This window comes from Macaca mulatta, chromosome 2 (assembly GCF_049350105.2).
Source record: "Macaca mulatta isolate MMU2019108-1 chromosome 2, T2T-MMU8v2.0, whole genome shotgun sequence".
Taxonomy (NCBI): domain Eukaryota; kingdom Metazoa; phylum Chordata; class Mammalia; order Primates; family Cercopithecidae; genus Macaca; species Macaca mulatta.
The window spans coordinates 99,335,508-99,356,982 of NC_133407.1; the positions used below are offsets into that span (position 1 = coordinate 99,335,508).

The 21,475-nt window shown below is 36.9% G+C and overlaps 1 protein-coding gene across 50 annotated transcripts in view; it reads right to left on the bottom strand.

The window, feature by feature from the left end:
* Positions 1-21,475, bottom strand: part of LRRFIP2 (LRR binding FLII interacting protein 2) — a 128,322-nt gene that overhangs the window by 28,338 nt on the left and 78,509 nt on the right. For 24 of the 50 annotated variants that reach the window (XM_077992103.1, XM_077992095.1, XM_077992089.1 and 21 more), the window contains 5 exons: positions 19,939-20,028; positions 13,610-13,654; positions 11,862-11,978; positions 8,433-8,504; positions 2,156-2,326 (listed from right to left, as the gene is read on the bottom strand). In XM_077992103.1, coding sequence (XP_077848229.1) covers positions 2,156-2,326; positions 8,433-8,504; positions 11,862-11,978; positions 13,610-13,654; positions 19,939-20,028 — 495 coding nt within the window. The remainder of the gene's footprint in view (positions 1-2,155; positions 2,327-8,432; positions 8,505-11,861; positions 11,979-13,609; positions 13,655-19,938; positions 20,029-21,475) is intronic. The other 26 variants (XM_077992121.1, XM_077992116.1, XM_077992100.1 and 23 more) reach the window with 3 other exon arrangements.

Sequence of the window (21,475 nt, forward strand, 5' to 3'; positions counted from 1 at the left end):
ACATTCTACTGTATAAAGCAATAGTTGTTTAGAACGAGAGAGCTCGGGATAAAGACATGTTAGAGAGAGATACTGTCACAAAGTCTTCTGCATCACACTACATGAAGCAAATTTCCAGGGTATTAAAAAAACACTTAATACATTTTAGGTTTGAAAAGTACAACAAGGCCCAATACGGTGGCTCACAACTGTAATCCCAGAACTGTGGGAAGCTAAGGTGGGTGGATTGCTTGAGCCCAGGAGTTCGAGACCAGCCTAGGCAACATGGTGAAACCCTGTTTCTATAAAAACATTTTTTTTTTAATTAGCCCAGGCGTGGTGGTACATGCCTGTAGTCCCAGCTACTCAGGAGGCTGAGGTGGGAGGATCACTTGAGCCTGGAGACAGAGGCTGCAGTGAGCTATACTTGTGCCACTCCACTCCAGCCTGGGCTACAGAGTGAGACCTTGTCTCCAAAAGAAAAAAAGGACAAGATTAAGAAAAAAACTCTATGCATACTAAAATAACTCTATTGCCTTCTAAAATGATGGAGGGAAACACTAAGTTGGTTAAAATAGCTAATTATAAGGGTTTTCTTCATTTTTAAAAATGCTGAAGGATATTTGAGATGATGGAAAGATAATTCATTTTAGTAGTGACCATTAAATACTGAGCATGAGATTTTTACTCTAGTCTGCTACAAACAAAGAGGCAAAAATAGATAAGAAAAAATATGTGGGACAGCAAAAAAAGGAGTCCAGAGGCTCTAGGAAAAGCGTGATGGCTCAAAATCTCCAAAAATGGCCTATTGGATATACAAGAAGAATCAAAGATATACCTATTTAACATATATAATGCTCTTCAGTGGGCCACTGTCAGTCCAATATGAAAACAACTAGAAGCCTCTTTTTCACCATCTAAATACCAGTCCTAAATAAACAATTTTAGAGCAGTTTTAGATTCACAGTAAAATTATGTTTAAAGTACAGAGAGTTTTCATATACTCCCTGTCCCCACACATGCACAGTCTACCCTATTATAAACAACCCACACTAGAGTGGTACATTTTGTCCTATCACTGAACCAACATTGACAAATCACTATCATCCAAAGTCCAGAGTTTACATTAGGGTTCACTCTTGGTATTGTACATTCTATACTTTTGGACAAATGTATCATAACAACATGTATCCACCATTATGATACAGAATAGTATCACTGCCCTAAAAATCCTCTGTGCTCTGGTCTATTCATCCCTCTCCTCCAAACGCCTGGCACACTTCCTAACACTTTTTGAATGTGACCAAAACAGGCTGGAATGGGCATTTCTAGTCCTCAAGGAAAGAAATTCCTATAAAGACTACAGTAATAATGCTGGCCTCTTCGAGGTTATATAAACAGCTTCTCTCACTTTATTATGCACAAATTCAGATTGTTGTTTCTAACAATTTATCAACATGCATTTCCTAAATTATTTTCTGAATGTTTTATATTGGCAATGTAGTAGCAATCCATTTCTGGCAATAATACCCATTTGACCTCTGCTTGAACTGACATCAACCCTTCAAAAAGTCTAAAACATATGCTTTTAAAAGAATCCAATTTGTTTTCTGCAGTTATCAAAGAGCAAATCTGGGCCTTGGACAATGCATTTTATTCTCCATCTGTACATTATAACATTACAGCTTATTAACCTCTAAAGAAAATATCTTTCAATTTCTGACCCACATCTTCAAGTTGCTGATTTAAAATAACTGATTAAAGACTTCTATCCAATTACTTAGAAAATGGATTCTCTTGAACCGTTCAGAAGTTCATAGAAAAAAAAATGAATCATCTTACTGACAGTCTTTGGAGCTTTGCGGGAGCTCCAGTCACTTGTAACCGGAAGAAATAAGTAACACACTGTAATTACAGTCCCAATTAAGAGACAGAAAATGAAGATAAAACTTGAGTTGTATTCTATTTTCAGAAACTTAACAGAAGACATAAGCTTTTCCTTAAGAAAATTTTTTTTTAAATAAAAAAATTACTTCAGGGCCTGATATCTCATGGTGTTCTGTCAATTTCCTTGGGCCATTCAGTTTTGACTGAAACATCATTCCTAAGTAAGTATGCTGCAATCTTCCATCACTTTATATATCACTTCCATCACTTTATACAAGATAAGCATTACCTTTGATTTTTCTTCATTTTCTCTATAAAATTCTGCCATCTGTTCCTCCTGCTCTTCAATAACATCCTTGAGTGTGTCTACTTGGTAGATCAAATTGTTCTTCTCATTGTCTAACTGTGCATTGGAAACCATGGCTTTCTTGTATTTTTCTTCCACTTCAGACAAAGATTCCTAAATGAGAGTTGAAGTCATCAGTCTGGTATCTAAAATATGTTAATTGAATATATGCAATATAACAGGAAATTATAGCACTGCCACAAACACATAAAGATGCATTTTCATAAAATACAAGCGGTTTGGGGAACTCCTTGTTTAGTAACATGCACGTGAAACAGGAAGACAATAATAAGCCAATAATGCCTTTATAAGAACAATATGTGCTGTTCCCCAAGAAAACAAAATTAAGCAGCAATATAGCCTCTGAAAGAAGGAGTGCAAACAACGTATATCTGTAAGAGTCATAAAATGAAAAATCGTCAATATTTTCAGAAATTTTACTCTTATAATTTTAATAACAGACTGGTGTTCAGAATGCAGTGATACCACAAAATACAGCCTCTCTTTACATAAGTGAACTTCATACTCATTTGAATTTTGCCACTTTCTAGACAGTTGTTTTTAGTACTTTCCTGTTCTGCATAAAAACGCTAATGTAAAGGTAAATATTTTTTTCTAGCAATTATCCAAATTTCAGTCATGTTTAAGCAATATAAAAATTAATATTAAAAAAAGAGCTTGGCCAGGCACAGTGGCTCATCTCTGTAATCCCAGCACTTTGGGAGGTCAAGGTGGGTAGACTGCTTGAGCCCAGGAGCTCAAGACAAGCCTGGGCCACATGACAAAACCCTGTCTCAACAAAAAAAAATACAAAAATTAGCCAGACAGGGTGGTGCACACCTGTAGCCCCAGCTACTTGGGATGCTAGGTGGGAAGACTGATTGAGCCCAGGAGTTCAGGGCTGCAGTAAGCAGAGATCGTGCCACTGCACTCCAGCCTGGGTGACAGAGTGAGACCCTATCTCTATCAATCAAATCTCTATCAATCAATCAATAAAATAAAACAAAATAAAATAAAGAGTTTGATCTAATGCCACAGTTTTGATGTAAAAAAAAAGAAAAGGTACCACAAAATGCCTGAAATGTTACATATCTCAAAATTTTCTGCCTAAAATAGCTCACATTTTTTTTGTGTGTAACTGTATCTACTTCAGTAATTACTACTGCCTAGTGACTTTTTTTAAAGCTAAAAAAAAAATGTTTCACACAGGAAAAGTAATCATTTATGGAAATAAATTTTAAAACTACTAGTGCAAATGTTTATCAATGAAATGGAACTAAGAGCCCAGAACTTACATTTACAATCAGTTAATCTGGACAAAGGGATCCATGTAACTCAATGGGAAAAGAATGAATGGTATTGGGACAAGTGGATACCCACAAACAAAAGAATGAAGTTGGACTCCTACCTCACACCATACACAAAAATCAACTCACCAAGAGCCATAGATCTAAATGTAAGAGCTAAAACAATAAAGCGCTTCAAAGAAAATATGGATAAATCTTCATGACCTTGGGATAGGCAATGGTTTTTTAGATATACCAAAAGCACTATAAACTAGCCGGGCGTGGTACCTCACGCCTGTAATCCCGGTACTTTGGGAGGCTGAGGCAGGCAGATCACTTGAGGTCAGGAGTTCAAGACCAGCTTGACCAACATGGTGAAACCCTATCTCTACTAAAAATACAAAAATGAGCCGGGCATGGTGGTGGGTGCCTGTAATCTCAGCTACTCGGGAGGTTGAGGCAGGAGAATCACTTGAACCCAGGAGGTAGAGGTTGCAGTGAGCCAAGATCGTGCCACTGCACCCCAGCCTGGGTAACAGAGTGAGACCCTGTCTCAAAAACAAACAAACAAACAAAAAGCATTATAAACCAAAAAGAGACTTCACCCAAATATAAAACTTTTTTTCTTTTTTTTTTTTGAGATGGAGTCTCACACTGTTGCCCTGGCTGGAGTGCAATCGCACGATCTCGGCTCACTGCAACCTCCACCTCCTGGGTTTACACAATTCTCCTGCCTCAGCCTCCTGCATAGCTGGAATTACAGGCGCACACCACCACACCCGGCTAATTTTTTGTATTTTTTAGTAGAGATGGGTTTCACTATGTTGGCTAGACTGGTCTCAAACTCCTGAACTCATGATCTGCCCACCTCAGCCTCCCAAAATGCTGGTATTACAGGTGTGAGCTACCACGCCTGGTGCAAATGTAAAACTTTTATGCTGCAAATGATATGATCAAGAAAGTAAAAAGATAACCCACAGAATGGGAGAAAATATTTATAAATCTTATATCTGATAAGGGACGTACATGCAGAATAATATATAAACAACTCTTACAACTCAACAATAAAAGACACACAAATCAATTTAAAAATGGGCAAGGACCTGGATATTTCTCCAAAGAGGATATGCAAATGGCAAATAAGCACAGGAAAACATGCTCAACATCATTAGTGATTAGGAAAATGCACATGAAAACCAAAATAAGACACCACTTCACATTCACTAGGATGGCTATAATCTATAATCAAAAACACAGAAGCCAAGTGTTAGTAAGGATGTGGAGAAACTAGATCTCCCATACATTGCTGGTAGGAACATAAAATGGTGCAGCTACTTTGGAAAACAGTTTGACAATTCCTCAAAATGTTAAATATAGTGTTACCATAAGACCCACCAATTCTATTCCTAGCAATCTACCAAAGAGAATTGAAAAGATATGTCTACACAAACACTTGTACACAAATGTTCACAGCAGCATTATTCAAAATAGCCAGAAAAGTATGAACAACCCAAATGCCTATTAACTGACAAATGGATTGACAAAATGCAGCAAATCCATACAGTGGAATACTATCTAGCCATTAAAAAAAGACTGACAGATAATACGACATGGGTGAATATTGAATATATTATGCTAAATGAAAGCCAATCACAAAAGACTACATATTGTATGACTCCATTTGTAATAAATCTCCAGAATAGGCGAATCTACAGAGACAGAAAGTTAGTGATTGGGGTTTCTTTTCTGGGTGATGAAAATGTTCTAAAGATGGGTTGTGGTGCTAGTTGCACAACTCTGTGAGTATGCTAAAAACTACTGAATTATATATTTTAAATGGGTCAATTTTTATGGAATGTGAATTACATCTAAATAAAAATACAAACATACACACTTTTTTTTTTTTTTTTTTTTTTTTGGAGACAGGGTCTCACTCTGTCACCCAGGCTGGACTACTGTGGCACAATCTCAGCTATGCAGCTTCAACCTCCCCAGACTCAGGTGATTCTCCCATGTCAGCCTCCCAAGTAACTGGGACCACAGGCATATGCTACCACACCTGGCTAATTTTTTGTAGAGACAAGGTTTCACCATGTTGCCCGGGTTGATCTCAAACTCCTGGGCTCAAGTGATCCACCCGCTTTGGCCTCCAAAACTGGATTTTAGGTCTAAGTCATCGTGTCCGGCCACACACACTTTTAATAATGCTTCATAAACCAGAATTAAGTTGTCAGGTAAGATTTAAACTATGATTAGAAACAAATTTAACCAAAACAAAGAATATAAGCAAAGTCAATTATACAGTGCTCTAAATATATCTAAATGTATCTTACTATAATGCAGACTTTAAAATAATTCTCATCCATCTGAGAGGCTAATAGCAGAAAAAATATCAATATCAATAAAGCAAAAGTCTTCCTTGACAATGCTCCCTCCAGAGGCACAAGTGCTATTGGTTTGGTAGATTATCTTTCAGGCCATTTCCTATTTGTTTATAGTATAAAATATATACCCTTGACTTCATATATATTTTTAATACAAATTATATACTCTACATTTTGTTCTACAGTTTGCCTTTTTTCAATACATCTTGGAAAGTTTTCAGTCACTAGATATAGATTTACTATTGTTATTTATTGCTGTAACTCTGTACTTAAATTTAATAAGGTATTCATTTTAATAGTTTTTAAAATGGGTTAATGGGTTTAGTCGTTTGACTTACAAAATCATTAATCTTTTAAGAAATAGATCAGTTAAATTTTGCAATTAATATTTTACTGCATTTTCTGGGTAACAGTGTACACTATATACTAGTACAGCATGGGCAAATGCTGTATTAGTAATAATAAACTTTCCCGATAAAAGGGTGGAGGGGAGAGTGGTAGAGAACATCCCAAAGGCAAACATAGTTAAGAGTAATGTCACAAGCAATGAGCCAACATCCTTTTTCAATAGGATGCATCATCCCACCATGCTTGGTCACCAATCAGACAATCTTTTCTTTATTTTTATGGTTTTTTTTTCCACTTCAAGTGTCAAGGATAAATGTAATCTGAAGTCAAGTTCAATTATACTCTGGCATGAATTAGGAAAAGGGATCTCATCTGTTCAAATCTCAAAGAATTCGTCAAAGAATGCAATAAATGGTAGATCTAACATGAAAGGAAAAAAAGTTTTAAATAAAATAAAATGTCAGTAAGAATGCCCCTGAATCACACGACTGCTTTCCTGATACACTGTTACACATGTGACTTTAATATAAGCATATTTATTTAATGTACCGTTTGTTTGATCCAAGATATTTCCAAAAGTCGTATCTCTAAAACCTTAAAAGAGAGATTAAATCCTGAAGATTAAAGGAGTAAGATTAAATGAGAACATCAACTAATTCTGTAATTCTTCTGATATTTACCGACAAACTCATGCTGCCCTATCAGCAACTTGCAGGCTTCCCTCATGGGCACTTCCCATTGGACTTCTCACCTTTTTGGGTCCTGAGTCTTACTCTGTTTCTCATGAACCATATCACTTGCATGAAGAGTTTGGCTGATAGTGAGGCTACTCCAAATCATGCCAGGGAAGATGACAAAATCCTTGCCCATGAAGTCCATGCTTTGTCCTTTGGATATATCCTGAGTCATCTTTCTAAATGTCTTGCTTTTTGTTTTTTTAGAGGTGTAGTGGGTATTTTGCTTTTTTGTTTTTTGTTTGTTTTGAGACAGAGTCTCGCTCTGTTGCCCAGGCTGGAGTGAAATGGCACCATCTCAGCTCACTGCAACCTCCACCTCCCAGGTTCAAGCAATTCTCCTGCCTCAGCCTCCCAAGTAGCTTGGATTACAGGCGCCTGCCACCATGCCTGGTGAATTTTTTGTATTTTTAGTACAGACAGGGTTTCGCCATGTTGGCCAGGCTGGTCTCAAACTCCTGACCTCAGGTGATCCGCCTGCCTCGGCCTCCCAAAGTGCTGGGATTACAGGCGTGAGCCACCGTGCCTGGCCTGTAGTGTGTATTTTGATTTCAAATCAGGACATACATGTGTTTAAATAAACTTCTGGTTTCTTCATAACACGAGGCTTGAACTTCAGAATGAAATGTGAGGAAAGAAGAGCATGATAACCAATGCTATTTACAACCAAACTGTCTGCCTCACACATTTACATTAAAAAATGTTAGTCATCCTTTCTGGGAAAAGATAAAGACCATTTACATTTACCTCCAAATTCTTTAAGGCACTAGATCTGTGTCATCAATTTTGACCTATAGCTTAAAAAAAATCCAAGCCAAAAGAAAATATAGGCCTCATGTCTTCATGTTCCTTCCTCCAGGGGGGGGATATTTATAATAATGGTGTCTCAGTTGCTACTTCCTCCCACATTTAATACTGACTGAGTTTGGTAACAGAAATATGCAACACTTTTTCATTTAGCGTGGAAGAATTTTGAGGTCCAATTCTCAATAAAAATATTCTTAGTATTTTTTTAGGTGTTTGACCAATTTAATTTTGTATGGCTAAGACACAAGGGATATGCATGTACTTTACAAGGTTTTAAAATTGTAAAAGAGGCTGGGTGAGGTAGCTCATGCCTGTAATCCCAGCACTTTGGGAGGCCAAGGCAGGAGGACGGCTTGAGCCCAGGAGTTCGAGACCAGCCTGGGCAACATAGTGAGACCCTGTCTCTATAAGAAAAAATAAAAAAGAGAAAAAAAACTGTAAATGATATGTTCTGCTGAATACTTAAAAACTCTACTACACATTTAAACATAAGCAGAGATTGAAAGTTCACCATTCCTATGCGCTGCAGGTTAAGCACATGCTTGAAAGACAAACACTGTTAGTAAAGCTATGTGCAGTTGGTTAACAGAACTTGCAAAGCCACCACTGCCAACACTTCTGCATACAGAGCATGCTTGGGCTGCAGAATGGGCCCTGATACCTTTAGTTCTTTAAGCCCCTGCATGTATCTCCCTTCTACATCCTGTATCTGGTCCTTAAGGTCATAGATATCCTGCAGGACACAGGAATGAACCATTGCATAAAACCATGCACAAACATATCTTAAATCACAAAGGATTCAGAAGAAATGTGACTCACTTTTGTATATTCCAGACTAAAAGCAGAGAAATCAAAGTACAAAAACATAACTCCCACTCCCAACCACTGAAAAGGGCAAATAGGTCAGGGGATAGTGGGATTGGGGGAAGGTCTAGAGTAATCAATCTAATGTTAAGTATTTTCTTGGCATTAAATTCTGTTAATAACAGCGTAGCAAACGGGGACAGGGCTATACATGGAGGAAAAAGCTATATAAATTATAATATTTAAAATCATACAACTTTTAATATTCTATAAATCACTTAAAATTTTTAGCATAATGCTTCACCTAGAACTAGTAAAATATACAGTAAATAAGAGACAGTAAATAACATTTAAAATCATACAACTTAATATTTTATAAATCACTTAAAATTTTTAACATAATGCTTCACCTAGGACTAGTAAAATATACAGTAAATTAATAAGAAGGAGCCAATTTTAATGAATCATGCAAAAGTTTTTAAAAAATATAATAAATGAATATGAACAAAGTTTTCTTTCAATGACTTGGTTACTGGCCACAATTAACTTGAGAGAAAGGGAGTAAAGGAAAGGAAGTTAAACATTTTGAACAGAATGTCAAATGAGATATTCTATCCTGAGGATACCATTTAAATGATGAGAAAAGCACTTGCTCCAAATGTTACCATAATCCTTATAAGAAAAGTGAAACTGGTCAAATTTTAAATGGAAAATATTGTTTCCCTGTGCCTGACCTTGTTATATAAGGTCTATTCTGAGTGCTCGATTTATGTCTGAAATAACTGTACAAGGCCCGAAATACAATTCTGCAATTACAAGCAGGATCAATTATTAAAAGCTGATCATACACATTTTTGGTATTATACTTTCCCTGCCTCCTTCATTGCCTCTCCAATAGGTTTGACTGTCTTTTACTCATTGATTCATTCAATAGACATTTACGAAGGACCTATTAGGAGGCAGATGCTAGGATACAAAAATAACACTTCCTTCAAGAAGGTCATTCTCTCAAGGAAAAAAAAACAAGTTGTTGACAAAAGCAAGCTAAGTCTAAGGCTGGAAGGCCTTGTCCTCATATCCTTTTGTCCCATTAGAATGCAGCAGCTAATGGCAAGAGTTCATCTTATTCAACTTTCCACCTGGCACTTAGGTCTGGTACACAGTAAGACCTGTTAAGAGTTCAATTAATACTGACACCTTCAAACCAATGGCCATGCTGGCCTAGGTGCTCTCCTTCTCTGCCACTGTTGCAAGTCTCTCCATCCTCCCCTAACCCCCTAACCCACTTTCATAAGTCAGACTCTTTTTCCAACCCTACCGACAATTTTTTTTTCTTTTTTTTTTTTTTTTTTTTTGAGATGGAGTCTCGCACTGTCGCCCAGGCTGGAGTGCAATGGCGTGATCTCGGCTCACTGCAACCTCCACTTTCTGGGTTCAAGCGATTCTCCTGCCTCAGCCTCCCAAGTAGCTGTGATTACAGGTGCCTACAACCACGCCCAGCTGATTTTTTGTATTTTTAGTACAGACAAGGTTTCACTATGTTGGCCAGGCTGGTCTCAAACTCCTGACCTCGTGATACGTCTGCCTCAGCCTCCCAAAGTCCTGGGATTACAGGGGTGACAAATTTTTTTTTAAAGGCTAGTCAAGTGAAGCAATGAAGGTGGAGAAGGAACAAATAAATCTGTAACTGCTTGTGATCAATTACTTGTAAACACTACTGCACTCAGATGAGCCCCTACCTACAATCTCAGTCACCACCTGTCCTCTACCTCCCCTCCAGTGAAGAGGGGACCTCCAGTCCAGGCAAGCTCATCCATCTGAGTCCTGGACTCTCCTCTCACCCACTCAGGCACTTTGATCTGTCAGTTACCCCTCTCCTTCCTCAACCTTCATCTTCTCTCTACTGGCTCAACCCAACCAAAGAAAATAATAATCGATCTCACCTTCAAAAGAAAGCTAAAAACCTTTTCTTAAATTTCTCTCTCCCTACCTATTGCCCAACCAATTCCCAGTCTCTCGTATTCACTCCAGAGCAAGTTTATCACATTTTCTCCCCTTGCAGTTTTGACTTGCTCACCTCATCCTCATTGTTGAACCACTGCTCTTCTGGCCTGCAATGCTTCCTCTGACTGTGATCAAGTTATTTTTTAAGAATGCAAAGCAGATAGTGTTGCTCTCCTAGATAGATCCCATAATTGTCAGGGTAAAACTGAATTCGTTTCAGGCTAGCATACAAGATGCTTTGTGATTTGGCCCCCCACTACTTTTCCAGCCTTCTCTCTTACATGCTACTATTCTTCACTTCTCATCCTACCCTCTGGCAACTTCGCTATACAGGTAGCTTTCTGGGTTCTCTGAATGCATCTCCTTCAGAAAGCCTTTCCCCTTCAATTTCTTTGCTTGGTTAATTTTTATTTTTCCTTTAAACCTTAGCTCAGAGTTCGTCTTTTCTGAAAAGCTTTTTGTTATCTCTTCTCCTGGTCCAATTTAGATCATGCTTTTTTGAACTACCTTAACAGCCCCATTCTTGCTACTACCATTGTATAACACCACCTGGTTTTATTGGTTTGTATCAGTTTGTCTTCCCTATGAAACAGGGAAATCCTGAAGGCCAGAATGTATTTTGCCTCTTAAATCTCCAAGGCCAAGTGCTCAATAAATCTTGAGTGAACGAATGTATACAATTTCTCTTACTACCCCTTGCTTCACAAATAGCAAGTTCAGCAAATAAAATATATATTTTTTAAAGTACTCTTTTTCTAAGTAAAGGGGTTAATAAAGATGGAGACTTAATTAATGAGTCAAATAAGCTTTTCATTATCTCAGGTATTTCTGTTACCCAAATATTATTACACTTCTATTACTATGAAAAACTGAGAGATAACTATGTTCAAGCAGCTGAATACCATCAAGGCTCAAAAAACTAATAATTCCCACAATCTAGTTCTTTGTACACCCACATATTTTCCATTTAAAACATGGCCAGTTGTTTCTGAGAGAATTAATTTTACATACATTACAAAGTGGTCTTTTCTGGCATCTGTAAATTAGCAGAAATTCCAACACCATCAAATTTTCAGGAAAGAGGACAGAAAAAAGAATTAACTCATCTCTTTCCTTTCAAGCTCTGAAACACCTGAGTCACACTTTTGTACTGTACTTATTTTTTAATAAAGAAATCATATTCCGTCTTTCTACTAAGTCACATTAAAGGTTAAAAGTTCCAGTATATCACCAAGAAGTCAAAAAACTGCTTTTAAAAAGAAAACCAAAAACTTCAGTTTACCCGCAATTCACTTAATGAGGTGTCTGGATCTATTAAGCTGCTGGTGTCCCCACTTCCTCGTCTGGATGAGTTTCCACTTAGAGGGGTTGTTGCTGAGGCAGAATTTCGAGATGAAGGCTAGAAAGAGAAATACGACCCTTCTAAGTCTCATTTCTTTAAAAATATGTTTGTAGTGGAAACTAAAAACAGGGCAGGGTGGTTGGGGGAAGATGTGGGCTTCAGATGAAGAAATTACCATGTGTAATCAATGGTCAATTTAGATTGGCTTTGCAGGTATCCAGGTATCCAGAGAAGGGCCCAAGCATACTAAGCAAAATTTCATGAACACAAATACCTCATCAAAATCTGTAATTCATCATAACTACAAAGAAAATAGTTTTTATGAGGGTTATTTTCTAAGTTTATCTTTGCTATCCTGTAAACAATACTGAAGTGAGCACATCAGATTAACTTAAAGCAGTTTTAGCATTTTATAACTGATACGCTAAACAGCACTTCCCCTTTTTAATTTCTGAACTGCTTATCAATCTCTTCTTTCTCTAATACTGTGTTGAGTTGATAAAGATGAAGATACTATTTGTAGCGGAGAGCAGCAACACTGGATATCACTATGAATGTAGACTGTTCTTCCCAAAATTCATTTAAACGTGAGATTATGCTATCGATTAATAAACTGCATGAATCTGTGCTGTCCAATATACTTGCGATTAGCCACATGCAGCTACTAACACTTGAAATGTGGTTAGTCCAAATTGAGAGTTGGGTATAGGATACATCCCAGATTCTGAAGGCATAGTGTAGAAAAACGAATGAAATATATCTCATTAACAATTTTATATTTATTATTTTTATTTATTTATTTATTTATTTTGAGGTGGAGTCTCGCTCTGTTGCCCAGGCTGGAGTGCAGTGGCACGATCTCAGCTCACTGCAACCTCTACCTCCCAGATTCACGCAATTCTCCTGCCTTAGCCTCCCAGACTGAGGAGTAGTTGGGACAACAGGCATGCAAAACCATGACTGGCCAAGTGATACACCCACCTTGGCCTCCCAAAGTGTTGGGATTACAGGCATGAGCTACCTAGTCTGGTCTAGTAATTTTATATTAATTATATGTTGAAATAGTTTAGATATCTGGATTAAATAAAATATATTACCTAAATTAATTTTACCTGCTTTTTACTTTTTAAATGTGGCTACCAGAAAATTTAAACTTACATATAAGTTCGCACTTGGGGCTTGCATTACATTTCTACTGGACAGAGCTAATTTTTCTTGGGTATAGCATAAAATTAATCTTCATAAATCATCTCCCTGACTTTCTAAAAATACTTTCAGAAGAGACTTTAACACAAAGCAAATTCTAGAAAGGAGTTATTTTACTTCAAGAAACAATTTATATATAAAAGGAAAAAACATCTCAGAGTCTGCCACCACCATTCCTAAAGAAACTTCATTTTCAGTGTTTACTGGCTTCTTAGGATCAATTTCTAGAGGAATGAAAATCAAAAGAGCAGCCAAAAGCTAAAGAGGTGACATTCAAGGAAATAAAATGCAGTGCCTTTTCTCTTCCCAGGGCCTCACATGATTTAACTTCGAAGGAATTTTGGAGGGTCAAGGACAGGAAATAGATAAAGGGAGGAAAAGCGGCTACATCAGACCAATTGTTGTAAAATAAATAATGAACAAGTTACAGATAGCAAGTTTAATTGACCTTGAGAATTTCCCTTAGGAATTTACATACTCACTCTTGTATAATTTTCAGCATACTGTTTGTCAGATTTTTCATCCAACTAGAAAAGAACAAAGATAAAAATCAGGAAAGATGCTTAGCAAGTTGATTTTTTTTAGGAGGAAAAAAAGTGATCTTGAGTTTTCCAAGTTCAATGATGTTTGAAGCCTAAAAATAAACATATTAAAAATGAAATAAAAATTCCAGTTTAACATAAGACAAAATGTCGGCAACTTTAATTTTTATCCTAAGGAAGACACTGAGTAAGCAATCTATGTTTACTCAAAAGTTTAGAACTTTTGGGTAAATTTTCTGTTTACGGTATTTAAAACACATTAAAGAAGGCTACATATAAAAAGTTTTAGCACTGCAAATGTTAATACAAAAAAACCTTGTACATATCAAAAAGAAAAGTCTGATAAAACCAAAAGTGATAAACCTTTATTTCTAAGCATTATTAGGACACAGGACACATAGATAAAGACTAGTACACTCAGTCAAGAAAGTTCAGATTGGATTAAAGCATGTTAAATATGTCACCAAAATATTTTTCCCCACATCAAGGATTTTTTGTTTTATCAGTAATACATGCACATGTGACCAAGAAAAATCAAACAGCACAAAAGGGTATGAGTAGGGCTCTCTCCCTACCATGCCATACCCTGACCACCAGTCTCTAATAGCAACCAACCACAAAGTGTTTAAAAAATTCTAGTAAGTGTCCCATACGTGTTCTACACCTTCTTTTTCCCCTTACCAAGTCTCAGAGATTTGAGAAAGTACTTCATCTTTCTTCATAGCATTTATCACTCCCTGACACTATGGTATTTATCCATTTATTTATTGTCTGCTGTCTTTCTAAAATGTAAGCTCTATATCAGTATGTTCTTTTCTGCACTCCTAGTATCAAGAATAGTGTCTGGCATACAGAAGGGCTCAAAATTTGTTGGATGAATGAATAAATCGTACCCCATCTATACTAATAGACTTCCCTCATTTATTTTAAATAGCTTCATAGTAGCCTGTTATCTCAACTTGCCATAATTAAGTTAACCTATCTTCTGCTATAGGCCTTAAGGTTGTTTCAGACACTGTTTCAAGAAGGGAAGTACCTTAAAAGTCTAGTCCAAACCCTGAGTTTTACAGCTAAGGAAAAAGAAATTGAGAGGTGAAAGATTTTGCTGACGGTTGCAGAGCTGAATCCAACCCTTAGTTTTGTAAATTTTCAATTCAGTGTTCATATTGTTTACCTGAATATATATGCTATTCCAATTATCACCAGGAGAAAAAAGGCACATAGGGATGTAACTAAATGAAAATAACTCCAACTCCGACACAAACCTTCTAGGCCCAATCTAGAGAAGAGATCTGAAAACATTTCTCAGTTAATTATTAAAACATGAAACATCATTTCTGGCTCTACTCAGATCACTTCACCCTAACTTCCACATATTTGAAAGTTTTTAGTGTTCTTTTTATTACCCACACTTATGTTTATAAATATTCTTTATTATGATGATAGTAATACATCAGTAATATAAACACTATTTTTAGACATTTAACTCTTTGTTACTTCATGCTGTAAAAACTCTGAAAAACTAATTTTAGTTCATTTTGATTTTTAAAACAACATATAAATGTTTCAAAGCAGGTAGTGACAGCGATTGAAATGGTTTTTTGGTTTTTTTTTTAAATTTTTTCTTTTTTTTTTTTGAGACAGAGTCTCACTCTGTCACCCAGGCTGGAGTACAATGGTGCGATCTTGGCTCACTGCAACCTCTGCCTCCCAGGTTCAAGCTACTCTCCTTGCCTCAGCCTCCCAAGTAACTGGGATTACAGGCACCCAGCATCATGCCCGGCTAATTTTTTTTGTATTTTTAGAAGAGATGGGGTTTCACCACATTGGCCAGGCTGGTCTCAAAATCCTGACCTCAAGTGATCCGCCTGCCTCAGCCTCCCAAAGTGCTGGGATTATATGTATGAGCCACCATGCCTGTCCTAAAATTTGTTTTTAAATACTATATTGGCAATTATTGCCATAAAAAGGAATAATCCTTTTACACATCTATACTGCATTGCCCAATATTTAATGTATTATTCTTCAAGATGAAAGAAATATTATATTTGAATAAACTGCCTTATTTTCCTGAGTATTTTCCAACTCTTTTCTGCTAATGTGTTAAAGAGAAAAGCACGTAGCATTCAAAGTTAAAAGTCTTCTAAGCTTATTTGAAATCCTTCCTCAAACCCACTTCTCACAAAACTGACCTCCAAACTCACCCAGTTTTTAACAGACTGTCCCTGGAATAATCTTACATTTCAGAGGTTGCATCACTGAACTAATCCATCACAATGTTGACTCTATTGCTTTCACTGTCTTCTAAGAGATCCCAACTGTCGCAACCCAAACTGATCACGCACCAAACCTCAGAGACTGTCAAGCCAGCAAAAATCACCCAAAGCAACCATGTCACAGTTCTCTTATTTTGGCTATACTAACTTGGCCAGTCCTCACTTCTGAGACTTGTACTATATTGCATGCCGTCTTCCATTTAGACAAAAACCTAGTTGAAACTTGGTATTCTAAAAGCCCAATAGGATCCAACAGCCAAGAGTTCTACGTGGCTGCAATGCAATAACAAGCTAATGTTCATAATGGTGATCCAGAGTCTGCCAGATCCAGAAAAAAGCTTTTTAAACAGAATAAAATTTAATCATATTTAATATATTAACATGTAAAACTGTAGTTTAATAAAGTATTTACAGTGCAGTTTCTTCAATGCAGTCATTGGGTCTTGATCCTTTGTTAATTTCTAATTTATATACATACTAACTTGATAAAGCTACTCAAAAATTGTTTGAAAAAATACCTGAGTCCACAACCACAGAAGGGACGACATCAATCAATTTTAACAATTCCCTAAAGCAAAACTGGCTAAGGATTCCATTTAGAAATGGGTTTAATTATTAACAATCAGCAAAATTTCAGTTTTAATTAAAACACATTTACATTTGTTTGCTTTATTGTAGCCTGACTTACAAAACAGAAACAAAGCCAATGCAGAAGAAAATTAGAGGCTAGAGCCACCAAAAATATTATATAGGCTTGCAGAATCATGACCTGGCACCCTTTCTCAGCACCTCCTAGCTCAGAAGTTATAAACTATCAGCCTACAAACATATTTAGTACACAATGAGGTAACCAGAAAATGTCTTTTAAAATTCTGAATTCGTTGCCAGCATTTAAAAATCATATTTCATGTTGAAGTATTTCCAGGTCATCTTTTTTTGAAAGTGGGAGGGAAGGGAGGTCTACCAACATGAAGTCCCCTTTGTATTCATCTACAAGATGAGCTGGACTACAGCATACTCTTTAAAAGAAATACTACTAGAGAAAGTTACTTGCTCCAGAGAGAGGCTAAGGTACTTATATATAACCATTTAAAAATATACAAATTGCCTGTAATCCCAGCGCTTTGAGAGACTGAGGCAGGAAGGTCACTTGAGCCCAAGAGTTTGAGACTGCAGTGAGCTATGATGGCTCCACTGCACTCCAGCCTGCAAGACAGAGCAAGACCCTGTCTCTTTAAATATATATATAATGTATGTGTGTATATATGTATGTATACATACATATATGTATACATATGTGTGCGTCTGTGTGTGTGTGGATACACACATACATACAAATAAACCAGTGGCTCGCATAACAGGGGTTAGCCAGATTTGTAAATCCCTGCTCTAGAGAACTTTACCTTATGTTAAAGAGTTATAGTTAACTAGTAGGGGCAGGGGGAGATTTTTTAAACTGTCAGCATTTTCACTTATATGTAATTACTAAAGTAAATCATCACAAAATAAATGTAAGGAAGACATAACTATTAATTCAGATATTATAAATTAAGAGGCTGACAGAATTCAGTTTTTAAGAGAACAGATGTAAACAATAAGTTTAATTGTCCATACTTACAGGGGAAAAAAGGGGATTAATAGCCAATTTAATAATAAGGGCAATATTTCAGGGGAATGACTTGGAAACCAGTCTTCTAACTTTGTATGCAGAGAGAGTTATTGATTAGACCCACACCAAGATGATACTGTTGCATAGCCAGATTTGAGAACCAATGATCTGGAATGCTTAAGAACCACACATAAAATTATCTTCTAGAATTAAAATAGTTCAGAAATTGCTATTTAAATACCATCAGTGAAATGCTAATTATAAATAATTATTTCTTCATTTAAAAACTACTCTCTAATGTTTCTATTAAGAAATGTTTGCTGGGTGCAGTGGCTCATGCATGTAATCTCATCACTTTGGGAGGTTGAGACGGGTGGATCATGAGGTTAGGAGTTCAAGACCAGCCTGGCCAAGATGGTGAAATCCCGTCTCTACTAAAAATACAAAAAATTAGCCAGGCGCGGTGGCAGGTGCCTGTAATCCCAGCTACTCGGGAGGCTAAGGCAGGAGAATCGCTTGAACTCAGAGGGTGGGGGTTGCAGTGAGCCGAAATTATGCCACTGCATGCCAGTCTAGGCGACAGAGTGAGACTTTGTCTCAAAAAAAAAAAAAAAAGAAATGTTGGCCAGAAGTGATGGCTCACGCCTGTAATCCCAACACTTTGGGAGGCTGAGGCAGGTGGATTGCTTGAGGTCAGGAATTCAAGACCAGCCTAGGCAAGACAGCAAAACCCTGGCTCTACAAAAAATATAAAAATTAGCTGGGCATGATGACACACGCTTGTAGTCCCAGCTACTTCGGAGGCTGAAGCGGGAGGATCACTTGAGCCCAGGAATTTGAAGCTGCAGAGAGCCGTGATTGTGCTGCTGCACTCCAGCCTGGGCAACAGGTCTCAACCCTGTCACCAAGAAAAAAAAAGAAGAAAGGAAAGAAAGGAAAGAAAGGAAAGAAAGGAAAGAAAGGAGGAAAGAAAGAAAGAAAGAAAGAAAGAAAGAAAGAAAGAAAGAAAGAAAGAAAGAAAGAAAGAAAGAAAGAAAGAAAGAAAGAAAGAAAGAAAGAAAGAAAGAAAGAAAGAAAGAAAGGAAAGAAAGAAAGAAAGAAAGAAAGAAAGAAAGAAAGAAAGAAAGAAAGAAAGAAAGAAAGAAAGAAAGAAAGAAAGAAAGAAAGAAAGAAAGAAGGCACCTCTCACCCCCTCCAAAGTGCTTGACAATGAGTACAGTCAGTATAGCCTTGGTCAGTTGGCAAAACAACACAAAGTCAGCAAGAGGAGAAGCGTCAGAGAGATAATCAGGCTGTTATTTTGAGATGAGCAGGTAGATCCTAAGTTGTTGGCTGGAGTTCATTCATTAAGACAAATGCCTGAAGGACAACCTTTCCTAAATTCAGTTCCTGATGAATATGGAAGCAATGGATAGGCACACTTCTTCAGAACAATGCCATAATCCAAATATTTAAAATATATTCAGATTCTTCCTGGTTAGTACAAATTAGTGACACTTTACTAAGTGGTATATTTCATTATTCAACTTTCTAAGTCTACCTATCACTTTATAGATTCACTAAAATCAAAAAGGAAAATAATTTTTTTAACCAATAAAGAATGTCTGAACAAGGGTTAGGTATTAGATGATACTAAGGAATTACTTACTTCATTAGTGATGATAATGATATAAGAGATCTGAAAAAATGTTCAGTTACAGATACATATTAAACTATTTATTGAGAAATGACATGACGTGGAATTTGCTTTACAATAATTCAGGGAAAAAAGGAGGGAAGGGGGAAGAAATCAATGAAACAAAATTGGCAAAATATTGATAATTGTTGCAGATGCTGATGGGTTCTATGTGGAGATTTTTCCACAGGGGGGGAAAAAGTTTTTTTAAGAAAGGACATATTAATAAATACATTCCAAAACAGAGCAAATGTATTTGATTTTAACATGTTCAAACAATTCTTTCTTTCTTTGTTTTTTTTTTGAGATGAAGTCTCGCTCTGTTGCCCAGGATACAGTGCAGTGGCATGGTCTCGGCTCACTGCAACCTCCACCTCCTGGGTTCAAGCAATTCTCCTGCCTCAGCCTCCAGAGTAGCTGGGATTACAGGTGTGAGCCCCACACACAGCTAATTTTTTTGTATTTTTAGTACAGACAGGGTTTCACCACGTTGGCCAGGCTGGTCTCGAACTCCTGACCTCAGGTGATCCGCCTGCTTCGGCCTCTCAAAGTGCTGGAATTACAAGCGTGAGCCACCATGCCCGGCCCAAACAAATATTTCTTAAGACAATAAATCAAGTTCCCACTTTTATTATAAAATAGCTAACATATTAGCTGTTAGTCACAAGCCTGGGACAACATAACCAACCACCCCATGCAATACACTCACACTGGACAAATCTGGGATACTGATGTCATCCACCTCGGAGACAACACTTCCCCTACGATTGGAGCGACTGAAATAATCGGCGGCAGAAACCTTTCAGTCAGAAAAAAAATGAGATGCTTTAAAAGTTAAGAAAAAAAGAAAAAAAATAACATTGGCCAATTAGAGAAAGGCTTTTTAAAATTTTGATGTGTGATAAAGTATCAAGAAATAAAATGAGGAAACTGCTGCAATTAACCTACTCAAAAAAATAAAGAAAAGGGGTTCCTAAATGAAATCACAGCTCTACAATCAGCTTTTTTACTCATCTTAACTAGAGTCCTATGCTACAGAGAACATTTACTTCCTGAGGACCAGCAAATCTCTCATGTTTAAGATATTCATCACCCTGAACAGAAGCATTTCGAGGTTAGTATCTACCTCTACTATAATTCTCAAAATTTATAATTCATTATAGCTATCAATTCTGTTAAGAATATATATGCTGAATGCAGAATTATTTGCAGGGTGTTTACTGCACCTTTTCTCAGTTTACACAGTTCCCTCTTTTTCATATTCCCAAAGACCAGGAAATGTAGGACAAAATAAAGAACGAAATGAACTATACTGGCCTCTTTTTGGTTCCCCAAACACACCAGTTCTCCCTCACCTTAGGCCTTGGCACTGGCCTAGAATGCTCCTCTCCCAGCTCTTCAAGCAACTGGCTCCTCACATTTCAGGTCTCAGCTCAATGGTCAGTTTCTCAAAGAAGCATCTCTAATCACCCCATCCAAAGGGTCACCCACATACATACCGGCCCCTCCATGTTCCCTATCACATTACCTGTTCTCTTCACACTCCCTGACATTTCTTTCTTTTTCTTTCTTTACTAGCTTATTTTCCATCTCTTTCACTAGGATATAAACTCCATAAAGTCAGAAATCTAGTCTGACTGGCTTAAAATAGTATTCCTAGCACTCAACACAGGGCTTTGAATGTAACAGGCACTCCACAAACATTTATTTAATTTTAAAGTAAGTGATTTTTTTTTTTTTTACCTCATTCATTATCTATTCCTTACTTCAGCTGACTGTTTGCCTTGCTTTAAAATATTTCTCAAGGAAGGGAATTCAGAAGCCCATCCAAGAGATAAAACAGGCTTATAAGTATGAAGTTTTGCTAATAACCAATACAATCAAGCAATGGTATTTTTATTCACAGTAATAATAATATAACTTGCATTTATAGATACTAATATTTATTGGCACCTATCTGAGAATTTTGATAGGTATTTTCTATATAGTATTCCATTTAATCCATATATTAAGCTTACCTACAAAGATAGTATTAACATCCCCAACGTACAAATAAAGACACTGCCATTTACACACTAATAGGTAGTAGAAGTGGATACAAGCCCAAGCATCATTATTTAGAGTCCCTGCCCTTTCCACTCCACTGCGTTCCAAGGTGTTTTTAGGTATTGTGGTATATTATTTCTCCTTCAGTTGTAAGCATGATCATTAGCTGGTTTGCTAAGGAACTACAACTGCTTTAATTA